This window comes from Coregonus lavaretus, assembly GCF_964263955.1.
Source record: "Coregonus lavaretus genome assembly, chromosome: 40".
Taxonomy (NCBI): domain Eukaryota; kingdom Metazoa; phylum Chordata; class Actinopteri; order Salmoniformes; family Salmonidae; genus Coregonus; species Coregonus lavaretus.
In genome coordinates this window covers 3,001,903-3,013,498 of record NC_140027.1, presented here as the reverse complement: position 1 = coordinate 3,013,498, position 11,596 = coordinate 3,001,903, and the positions used below count along the sequence as shown (strand labels likewise).

The following is an 11,596-nucleotide window of genomic DNA, read 5'->3' as shown; positions in this document are numbered from 1 at the left end:
ATAATTTTTATTTTGTATTATCATTATGTCACGATTTGGATTTTAACCTTTATTTCAAGCTTTTTCATCAAACATCCCCTTTTCTTTTTATGTCAGACGGTCCAGGACCATCCTCAAGTCAATTGCTTTAATTTCTGGAAAAGGCTTAAAATCCAGGTCATGTGACATGATTAACCAGAACACAGGGCCCTAATTATCTTTTACAGTCTGTGTGAGATTGACACACAGGCATATCAATAAAATTGCACTTTTCCTAACAAAATTAATTGTGACATCAGCTTCCCACCATCAAGAGTACATGGAGGGATAAATTCAATAAGCCTAGCGTGCATACATCTTTGAATGTCAGGATTGCTGTAAGTGATGGCATCATCAATCTCCTCTCTACCATCTGAACATGCACAGAGGCCTATATATCTATGACAGAGACAGATTTAAAAAAGAATCAATTTATTTCAACAATAACAGATGCGAGTCAATTGAAATGCAGGCTTATTAGAGAACATCAATACAAGTTGCATCGCAAACAAAACCTCTACAACATAAGTATAAAAAAAAAGGATCAAGAATCCATCTCTGAAAACAAAAACTGAAGTCTGCTGACCAGCAATCGTCAAAACTGATGAATTAGACGTAAAGAATTTACACTCACCTTCCAAAAAAGACATTGTCCAGAATTGTAGGCTTTGATTGCTGGATTAGTTCGGCACATGAAACAGGATCTGACAAAAATGGGTACCCTCACTCACAACCCTTACTTACAGATGTTTATGTACAGAATAAATGCAAGGATGATATAATATACAACAGTATGTTATGTGCATTTTGTGAAAATATCAGAGTGAATGGTATTAACAGTTGTAAAAATAGGTATGCTGAATCGCAAATCGACCCCAAACTCTTACTCCCTAGGCACTTCTGTGGACCTGAAAGGATTGGATGTATCCAATATGGCCATCATACAGCAAGTCAGAGATATTACCATATTGGTCAAACCTATCCAATCGTTTCAGATCTGCATGAAGTGCCTAGGGATAGGAGTTAGAGGTCAATTTGGAATTCAAAAGCGGAGTTTCAGAAAAGAAGACATTATTAGGGAACGTAGAGGTGAGCTGATAGGGGAGGTAGGGGTGTTGGTGGGGAACATAGGCCCCTAGTGAAGAAAACCTCCCGTTTGCTGCTGGAACACATCAATTGTGTCTTCATCTTCCATTTCCAACTGACAAAACAAAAGTCATAGTCAAGATCAGTTATAGCATCATAGCCATTTATAAGCATGTTTCTACCAGAGTCAACATGCTTCAATGGGCAGGATAAAACAGGTTTTAAAAATATATTTTTGGGGGGGGGTATTTTTAAGTTTTATTGACAGGTTCAGATCACAATGTTAAATGGGGAGACAGATGAGAGGATTACAGGAGAGAAAGTAAGAGGAGGAATGGGGATTGAACCTCTGCCTCCAGGGGCATATGTTGTCCTGGAGGCAGCCCCCGGCACAGGGTAAAACTGTTTGCCAATGAACGGTCAACTCAACCATATGATATGAGGAACCAACAATAACAAACCTTATCGGCCAACTTACTTGTGCTGGTGTGTCCGTCTCGTTGATGGGTTGACCATCAAACCGGAACCGTATTTGCCTAATCGTCAGGCCCTGTGGAAAGGCATCATAAGACACTTAAATATGCAAATACTATAAAATACACAATACTTCAATCAAGGGAACTTGTGCATTGTAATAAAGCCCTCCGTCTGGGTGCATGTGTACAGGACGTCACGTTGCTTGCTTAGTGAGTACCACTTCCTCCCGATTCGGCCCATACCTTGCGGGAACTTGGGACCTCTGCCTTGTTAACACACATGACCGCCCTCCTGAAGCGTCTTACCAGTCTGCGCCACGCGAAATGCTAGCTATTCGCTGGCGCAAGTGGGGACACTTCAGGCTGAGGAGTACATTTCACACATCCCCATGTGCTACACATGCATGTTTGTCAGACAACGGATGCTACTGGTGCCTTACCTGTCTTTCACAATATGCCTTCATGAGTTTGCTGAGAGGTGTGTGCCTTTTGATCTTGAACTGCACCACTGAGCCGTCTTGTCCTGCAACCTTCAAGTTGATGTGGTCATTGTTCTCGGTCTTCACTCCTTCCTAAAAACAAATAAAACAGATTCCATGATTAGAGAAGGGAGTGGATATTTGGAACATTCTCTAGTAACTTAACTATCATTCACATCTAAACAAACTTTCAAATCATGGATGATGATATTTGGATAGAGACTTTAATGTGAAGTGCAATGGTCTGCACAGAATACTCTGATTCATAACAATGCAATGTTTACAACAAGCTAATTGATCATGTTAGCATGCTAGCTACTGTATGTAGCTAGCTGCCATACTGTTTTTCGGGCACGGGCCCTCGACGTTAGCCATCTAGTCATCTCGGTAGCATCCTTGCATCATGACGAGAAAACACTTTAAAATGAATATGAACAATATGAATATTACATTTAAATTTGAAAATTAAACTGCTTATATTGACTGCCAAAACATTAATAAATCGAAAAAGGCACTGTTTACTGATATTATTCACTAGCTAGCTACATGCTAGCAGATAGGCTAGCTGTCCAGACCGATTCTGAAATATTTCCTAGTAAATCAACCGGTTTAGTAAATTAACTGCTATAAACCTCAAACCTTTTCTAAATATCATACAGACCAACATAACGAGAATACATTTTCACTGTAAATATTGCGAATAAAAGACGTTTCATTGCTCACCTTGGGTTTTTCGTCTGCCATTGCTGCTACACTTCAGCAACTGTGCGCTTTCTCCACGACGCTTGGGCAGGAGCGGCACTTCCATCTGCGCCAGTTTGGAGAGCAGTCTGTGCTGCGCTTTTTCCATGACGATACATTTCTGAGCACTCACAGTGTGTGCGCGCATTGTGTTGCTTGTCGGTGTGTAACTAAACTTAAAAATACAAAGTAAAATGACATTTTCCAAGAGGGTTGATTATTTATAGGTGTTTCATCGCCGGTAATCAAAGTCAGTGTAGGCGCAAGGGGGTTAGGGCAGTCTGCCAGGCATATGCACATACAGCATATGGCAATTCTTAAAAATTAAGACTTTAATTCTTCATGCGGTGAAACAGCTCTTCGAAAATACATATACAGTACATACTTCTGTTAAATCTCATTAAAGAACCACACATTAATGCACATGAATTAATTTGTCAATCTCTAAAATGGACAATAAATACAGCAACAATTTATATCTAGGTCTGGAAGAGTCCTCCTCCCATTGTAACATGACACTGGTACTGATAACAGAAAATGGCTGCAGAATGCAGACAGACAGAATACAGACAGAGATAGTCAGACACTCCTGTTACATACTAGTACATTGCAAGGGACATCCATAAGCCCTATTTTGAGTGACTGATTCATGTCCTATTGTCCCACTGCAGGCAAAGCACATTCAACACGGGCTGTTTGAATGTGGATGCAAGGTTTAGGACATCGCAGATAGAAATTTAATGTATAGAGCTGACAAGCTTCCCTATTCAAACAACTTTGTTCTACTCAATACAGGTCTATCTCAAAGTGCTGTGATATTTCACCCTCCTGGATAAGCCCCTGGTTTCTACAAACTAATATGACATTGCTACCAAGCCATTCAAAGTCAAGTCCTACAGGCTTGGACAAAGAGTACTGACGAGTGAGACTGCAAATTATATGTCACGAGTATGCAGGGAAAAATTCAGCAATAAACTGTGATCTCAAAACAGTAGACAGAGCCTGCTTCGCTAACACCATCTCTGGAAACTAATACCTTCATGACAAGCACCTAAAAAATAAATAAATAAATAAATACTGAAGGATTCACAGTCACACACCTTGGCAGGCCACCCCCTCCCATAACTGAAACATGTCATTATAGCACTAATATAAATATATAGATAGAAATAGAAAAATCCCACCTGACCAGATAAATAGTGCTCTGCTTTCAAAATACTAATAATTAATTTGAATATATTCACAAAGTGCTTCTCAACACATTATGCAAGTGTTCAGCATTTAGCTATCTGTACTGTCAGTTATCTGCACCATCAGTTTTTACTGAGGTATTGGAATAGAGTGAAAGGGGGCAGGTGGAAAAGAGATACATGTATACCGTATGCTACTAGTCTAGGGCTTCTTTTCCATTAACAGTGACAAGAGGGAGATTATCCCTGTCCAATTCCCAGTAGTTCAGTGTAACCGTGTAATCTTGTGTAACTGCATGATATATCATGTGATAACTTCCACTCTTATCACATGCTAGGCTGGCTCTTCTTGACCGTTGAAAGTTATAAACTTTACAAGTGTATATGACCACTCTCAAACCAAACATTGTAAGTCTGTATGGCATTTCTAAAGTGCAGCAATTCTGTAACAATTCCATTCAGAGAAGATTGGGCTTGAAGTGGAAAAAAATTCAACATGACACCTAACAGAAGAACAATGTAACAAATGGCATAATGGTATTAGCGCTTAATAACTTACTAGTATATGAAACATTCACAAATACATTGATTCTCCCCCAAATACAGTCTTTGTAGCGTCAACTGACTCAAGCTCAAGCTGTCCCCACCATGTGTTACTGTATTGTCTCTGGCACCATTTTGGGGTTAGGGGGGCTATAGAGCCCCCCATATCTCAGCTGGGGGGAACTGGTCCACCTCCCCAGTCTCTGTGCACTGCTGCTCTCCCAGTGTGAACGTCAGCTTGTATCTCATCCGGACCTTCTCCTGCAAGAGAGAGAGAGACACACACAGGCACAGAGTTAGCACACAGGAATCATAAAGACCAAGTAACAACTGTAAAGGATGGAATAATGGATCCTGAACCTTAGCATATACAAAACATTTATGCACTCACTGTACCATAACACATCTGCTAATATTATTACATCATAATAACCACATTTTCAACTCATGCAAATATCAGATTGCTAACTCTCATTGACTACACTAGGAGGACTCTCACCATGAGTGGGTTGGCCAGCAGCATGACTTGAGTGATGGCGGCGGGGGGAAAGATGGGGTTAAAGGGCGCCAGGTCAGTTCCCGAGGGCGGTTGTAGCCTCACCTTCATCGACTGGCACGGGGGAAGGAATGAACAGGGAGGAGGGGGGAAGAGTTATCAGTGACAGTTTGAAGACATTTACATTTTAGTCATTTAGCAGACGCATACATTATTTTTTATTTTTTCATACGGCCCCCCGTGGGAATCGAACCCACTACCAACTGAGCTACATCCCTGCCGGCCATTCCCTCCCCTACCCTGGATGACGGTGGGCCAATTGTGCGCCACCCCATGGGTCTCCCGGTCGCGGCCGGCTACGACAGAGCCTGGATTCGAACCAGGATCTCTAGTGGCACAGCTAGCACTGCGATGCAGTGCCTTAGACCACTGCGCCACTCGGTGGTCTAAGGCACTGCATCGCAATATTATAGTTTGAGCAAACTTCACTGCCTTCAAATGTCATGAGTTCTGTTCCTCAACTACAGCAGGGTTCCCCAACTGGCGGCATTGGTTTTAATTGGCCCCCCAAGTTTTTGGAAATCTGTTCCTAAGTATTCCCACACATAATAGAGAGATACTGTATACTGTATGTGATCGTATACAAATGTAAGCAAGGTTTGAAAATATTATGTTTTAGTCAAATATTATATCTTCTTGCGGTCAATTTGCAGTCTACAAATTATTTGTAATTATGTTCCGGCTCCGACCATCAGCTCAAGAAGAAAAATTGGCCCGTGGCTGAATCTAGTTGATTATCCCTGTACTACAGTGTAAGTACATACTACAGTGTAAGTATAGACTACAGTGTAAGTGAATAGGTTGTTACAGTGCGAGTGTCCACTGTCCAAGTCAGCCTTACCTTGGGTACAGCAGCCTGTAGGACTATGTTCCTGACGGGAAGAGGCGCCGTGTTCAGCATGGACACCACTATCACCAGCACGTCAGGCCGGCCCGGCGGACAGTCGGTGGCAAAGTGCAGGAGAACACGGACCCCGTCTTTATCATAGGCCGTCACAGGACACACCTTGCCTTAACCATCACAGAATGACAGAGAGAGGAAGAAAACACTCAGTATCTGCACTTCCAGCCACTGTACTGATCCATCTGTGTTGACCAGACTACAATACCCAGAAATCCCTGAAGGCAGGCTAGGTCTTCCTGGAACTCACTTGGCTTGATGGCTTCCAGGGGGACGTGGACGTTACTTAGGGAGATCTCAGGGACCTTGGCTGGGCTGGCCTGCCCCAGCGGGAGAATCAGGATGGGGGACAGGGAGCGGAGAAGGGGGCTGTCATCAGCCTGGGTCTTAGGGGACATGGTAGGGGCTGCAGCAGCAGATGGTAGGATGCCCAGAGGGAGAGGGCTGGATCTGGAGGCAGGGATCCCAATTCTCGGGGAGGCAGTGGCACCCATAGCCTCACCCATCCCAAACAGGTCGCCAGCGTTGATCACACCAGGCATGCTATAGTAGATGATGAAAGATGGATGTACATTAAAACACTACTCTGTACCGCCCATCCCTACTGCATACACTAAATGAATAGATCAAGAAATATTCAAGCAATTGGTTATTATAGTTGGTGGCATTTAAATGCTACTTCAGTTATCCACTTTCAAGCCTCCACAGTTACATGGTGTGCTACATGCTAGCTAGCATCTAGCCTCCACAGTTCCATGGTGTGCTACATGCTAGCTAGCATCTAGCCTCCACAGTTCCATGGTGTGCTACATGCTAGCTAGCATCTAGCCTCCACAGTTCCATGGTGTGCTACATGCTAGCTAGCATTTAGCCTCCACAGTTACATGGTGTGCTACATGCTAGCTAGCATCTAGCCTTCACAGGAACAGAACATATGATTAGTAGTGGAGATGAGCACCTCTTGGGGCTGCCCAGATCCAACATGGCCAGGTCCTGCAGACTGTGGTTCAGGGAGGCGGAGACTGCCTGGGCAGCAGCACTGGGGTAGGGGAAGGAGGCCGCCGCTGACGATTGTGGGTAACTGACAGGGGCGGCTGTCTTAGAAGCAGGCTCCGTTGTAGAAGCTCCTAACAGGTCCAAAGTGGCGTCTGTCGTAGAAGCTGCAGAGAATACAGTAGCTTGAAGGGCGCTGCCAAACAGGTCCAAAACTGGGTTGGGAGCCTGGAAGACAAGGGGTTTAACATCAATTGTTTAACAAAAACCCATGACAATTACCATTAAACAATGTGTGTCAAGCTAATATTGTTAAGATCAATATTTCCAGGAAGGATAAATATTTCTACCAGATAAATGCTTCTGAAAGTGTTGACTGGTTAGGACACTTGAAAATGGCCATTTACCTGCAAAGATGTCGTCCACAGATTATTCAAGTTGTCATCTTTTGCAGGAACTGGGTCATTAAGTCCTGAAACAAACAAACAAATAGTCAATATATCAGTCAATATATTCTCCTATTCTATCAAGAAAACCCTGATTTCCCAGAAGAGGGAGAGACTTTGGCAATATATGTGGGGATTAGGTAGGTCCACTATGTGAATTCAAGGTCAAAAACATTAATCACAAAGACCCACAGAAGACTAATGCTTTTTAATCAGAGACATAAAGGTGCTACTACAGGATGTGCTTTACCTAGAGAGAGGAGCTCTTTGTCCAGTAGAGACAGTGCGGCAGATGGTTTGGTGGGGCTGGGGTCCTCCAAGGCAGGGAAGACCTGAAGGTCCTGGAGGGGGGCAGACCCATACAGCATGTCGGCTGGGATGAGGTCTGGGTGCTGGGCTAGAGGAGGATGCTCTGGTGGGGAGGGGCTCAGGAGTTCCAGACCAGCCAGGTCTATCAGGATCTCAGACTGGTTGCTGTCTTTGGTACCTGGCCAGGGAGGGAGAGAGATTGAGTTTCACTTATTTGTTGCTGCTATCATGATTTGGGAAGTTCACAAGATGAGGGTGAAACAGTCCAACATGGTAAATACAATAAGACACCAATGTGATCTCAGATGAAGGGGGGCTTACACTTTTGTAAAGAATCCCCAGACCTGGGCCTCAGAAAATAAAAGGTTGAATCTGTGAACACTCATGTTCTTACATTGTGTAGTAGTTGATGGTCCAAATGGCTCCATCTCTCCATTGACAGTCTGTCCCTCCACAATCCTCTTATAGGAGTTGATGACACGAGACAGGTCATCGCTGGCCTGCAATATGTCACCTGGGGGTCATGAGAGGTCAAAGGTCACAATGAAGGATCATCCAACCAATCAATATGACCAATGGGAGGGATTCAACTATTTTGGCCAATAAGATGGCAGGCCTCAGAGGGTGTTGGTTACCTAAGCTGCTGTCATTGTCCTCTGTCTCTGTGGCCAGCTTGAACACAGTCCCCCTCAACTTGTCACAGTCACCGTAAAGCTCCTGAAATAAATAAAAAAAACACCAATAATAATATTATGTGATGACAACACATTTCATATATGCTTCCAAAGTGTACAAAATATTGATTTTCAAGAAAACTTTCATTGTGCTGTAAGCGATCTTTTTATTTTCCACAAAGTCAGTCTACAAAAATATGTCTATCTATAAAAATAAAAAAATTAGAAGAGTCTACAATAGTGATAGTGATGTAAGATGTGCAACAACTTTGATAAGTTCCTTGTCTCCATCCGTCGATTGGTCCCTGCTGAAGTGGCTGAGCATCTCGTTGAGCAGTTTAACACTGTTGTTGACCTCCTCCAGGGTGCCGCTGCGTTTCGATGCTCTCTGCAGCCTCACCTCATCCTGAAACACAGCACACACCTGCCTTAAACCCACTGGGACACAGTGACTGACAGAGGGACAGATTCAATCACTTGTCGTCATCATGATGTTTGTGTAGCAGCTCTGTTTATTTACACAACTGCTGCCTACGTCACGGGATGCATATCTGTATGATAATGCATGTAGGCTAACCTCTTTGACCATGTTTTTGATGAGGCGGTTGGCCTCCTGTAGATCCTCAGGCTTTTTGCTCTTCAGAAGCTCGGCCAGTCGCTACAGAGAGAGAGAGAGAGAGAGAGAGCGAAAGAGAGAGAGGGGAGAATAATCAGTCAGTGTCTCTAGTACTCTAGTCTGTTTCCCACAGTATGGTCCAGTCACAGCAGCCAAGGCCTGTGAAAGATCCCAGGGTTTGAGAAAACATCTTTGATCATAGATCAACTTGAAGCTCAGCAAAGCAAACATGCCACGACCAATGAGAAAGAGGATGGGATAGTCAGGTGGTTTTTATATTGTAATTGTTATTGTAATGACGTAGCCATAATCTATCTAGCCTATGCTATTTGTATCCCAAAGACAGAAACATATATTTTTTTAAGATGGCACAAATAACACGTTCTTCACAAAGTCCATTTCTAGCATCCGTATACAAAGATCTTCAATCAAACATCATAAGACGGAAGCATCTCACCTTGCTCTTCTCCTCGTTCTCAAACACAGGGTTCTTGGGCCGGGAGGGCGGCGACGGCATCAGTGTCTTATCCAGAGGAACCTCAGGGTCAACTGTGACAATACCTGAAAAAAGGCAACAGTTAGAAGTGCCATGGCGACTTTACAGTATAGGCTAAAAACCAATGAAAAACTGAAATAGGGTCATTTTCAATGTTGAAATCCTACCTTGTTTCTTCAGCATTTGATAAGCGTCACTGATCTTGGCCTCATTGGGTAAAGAGAGCGTCCAGCTGAAGAGCATATCTACCACTCTCTTCTTCACTACCTCCGACACTCTGTCACCTAGATACTGGAACAGGGTTCAGTTGGATGGATTCCATTTTAACAAAGCCACAAATTACACTATCATATAGAACTATGGGACTAAGAACCAATACAAAACAGTTGATATCATCTACTTACTTTAGGTGACACCACTTTGATGAGTTCATTTAGAAACCTAAATTTCCCAACTTCGTTATGAAACCTTTTCCCGCAGTTCTTCATGCAAGCCTCTAAAACCTGCAGTGAGTGGTCAGTGTTAAAGCTCCTAGAATTATAGGCCTAGTGATAAATGATAAATACTCAATGTAAGAGTGGGATGTTACGCACCATCAAAGCCTGTATTGCCTCCCATTCTTGTGGGGACTGGATTTTATGGGCTAACAATCTCACAGCAATCTGTGGGCTTAAGTTAAAATGGAAATCCTATCATATCAGAACAAATCTCAAACAATTCAAGGATTCGACAGTTCCAAATTAGCCTAATTTGAGGTTATGCAGTTGACAATGGTGACAACAGTAAAATGTTAAAACCATTACAACTTCAGAAAACCCTAACGGTTACAATGAGATTACTACCATAACACTGCAGAAATGAGTTCAGCTTCTGAAATATGATCCAATGGACATGCTGTAACGTTACTTGAAGAGCAAAGAAAAAGCATCCATACCCTTCCAATTCCTTATTGATTTGGTCACAGAATCCTATAATGTACTCCCAGTCCTCCTGCCTGTTGGATGGGTTGGTGGCTTTGTCTGCAAGGGGGGAGAAAAATCACATGAATATCTATCCCTGACTGAGTTTTCATAGCCTTCTTTAGAAAAACTGCTGATGGCTGACATCTGAATGTGATAAAAGCCAAACATGTCATGTAAGTTACAGCACATTTGTCTTGACGCAAGCACTGCAAGATCTAGTCGAATGCAGGCAGCCCTTGCAGTAAAATTAGGTAGCTAGGTTGGCAGCTAGCTAGTCATAGAGTTGTGTAGCCAGCTGGTGGTGAATTTGTAAACAACTAACGTTCCAGTAGTTGCTAAGCTAGCTAGCCAACTCCAAAAATCTTGACAACTAGTAAGAAATAGCTAGCTAGCTACCTAACAAGTGTCCATAAAGGGTCGAAGTTAATGGGCATTTTGAACATGAACTGTTGTCAAAACAGTTTGACAGCTAGCTAGCTAGCTAACGTTAGCTAACATTGCAAGCCACCTCTCATGACCCAAACATTGACTCAAAACACAAATAAATGAACATAGACATTGTCGCCATTTGTATAAAATGTACATTCTAACTGGTGATGTAGAAGTTAATTGCCAAATTGTTGAATATTAAAACGATGCATAAAGAAGTACATATAATTGAATTTCCAAGCATGCAACTCACTGAGCCACGACTCCAGCGACTCCCCTTCCGCATCGGCCATATTCACTGCGTTAGGGAGACACCAATGGGCAAATTCGATTATGCTGAGCCACGGGGCACCGATCGTGAACGGGCAAAAGCGGTGAGGGAGGAGCTCATTTTCAAATCGAACAGTAATCTACTGCGATCGGTCATGTTGTCTACAGCATGGTGCATACAACATCCAGTTTCCTTACAATATTTTCATTGGGAAGGCAGATAAAACGTTTTTATCGAAAGCAAATCACTTTTGCATGTCAAAACAGAATCCTACTCATTAATCCACCTGCTTAATAATGTCACTTTTGTTTTGAGCCAACTTCGCTGGGGCTTTGAAAGGGGCACCTGGCTCACACCCGGGAGGCAGCCCAACGTTATGATAATTTGTTGGCGCAGATGGTTTGTTTAGC

At 43.0% G+C, this 11,596-nt stretch overlaps 2 protein-coding genes across 2 annotated transcripts; both read right to left on the bottom strand.

Annotated features, from left to right (window-relative positions):
* Positions 1 to 436: 436 nt before the first annotated feature.
* Positions 437 to 2,893, bottom strand: LOC311113474 (small ubiquitin-related modifier 2-like). Its single transcript, XM_084156698.1, has 4 exons — positions 2,783 to 2,893; positions 2,021 to 2,152; positions 1,583 to 1,654; positions 437 to 1,219 (listed from the first exon to the last, which is right to left on the bottom strand). Exons 1-4 carry the CDS (start codon positions 2,801 to 2,803, stop codon positions 1,154 to 1,156), a joined length of 291 nt encoding a protein of 96 aa, XP_084012824.1. The 5' UTR covers positions 2,804 to 2,893; the 3' UTR covers positions 437 to 1,153.
* A 181-nt stretch (positions 2,894 to 3,074) lies between these two features.
* On the bottom strand, positions 3,075 to 11,239 carry LOC311113441 (ADP-ribosylation factor-binding protein GGA3-like). Its single transcript, XM_084156654.1, has 17 exons — positions 11,169 to 11,239; positions 10,459 to 10,543; positions 10,118 to 10,193; positions 9,929 to 10,027; positions 9,692 to 9,815; positions 9,486 to 9,589; positions 8,990 to 9,070; positions 8,681 to 8,818; positions 8,374 to 8,455; positions 8,133 to 8,252; positions 7,680 to 7,916; positions 7,391 to 7,455; positions 6,949 to 7,211; positions 6,241 to 6,533; positions 5,931 to 6,100; positions 5,033 to 5,143; positions 3,075 to 4,794 (listed from the first exon to the last, which is right to left on the bottom strand). Exons 1-17 carry the CDS (start codon positions 11,206 to 11,208, stop codon positions 4,684 to 4,686), a joined length of 2,199 nt encoding a protein of 732 aa, XP_084012780.1. The 5' UTR covers positions 11,209 to 11,239; the 3' UTR covers positions 3,075 to 4,683.
* Between the last annotated feature and the right edge of the window lie 357 nt (positions 11,240 to 11,596).

Bases quoted from the DNA above. Each gene is read 5' to 3' on its own strand.
- LOC311113474 (XM_084156698.1), bottom strand. From the start codon at position 2,803: ATGGCAGACGAAAAACCCAAG. The intron at 2,153-2,782 runs GTGAGCAATGAA...ATTTGTTTTTAG, and splicing joins TGGCAGACGAAAAACCCAAG to GAAGGAGTGAAGACCGAGAA. The intron at 1,655-2,020 runs GTAAGGCACCAG...GCCTTTCCACAG, and splicing joins AGGCATATTGTGAAAGACAG to GGCCTGACGATTAGGCAAAT.
- LOC311113441 (XM_084156654.1), bottom strand. From the start codon at position 11,208: ATGGCCGATGCGGAAGGGGAGTCGCTGGAGTCGTGGCTCA. The intron at 10,194-10,458 runs GTATGGATGCTT...TTTTAACTTAAG, and splicing joins ATCAATAAGGAATTGGAAGG to CCCACAGATTGCTGTGAGAT. The intron at 5,144-5,930 runs GTAAGGCTGACT...CCCCCGTGCCAG, and splicing joins TACAGGCTGCTGTACCCAAG to TCGATGAAGGTGAGGCTACA.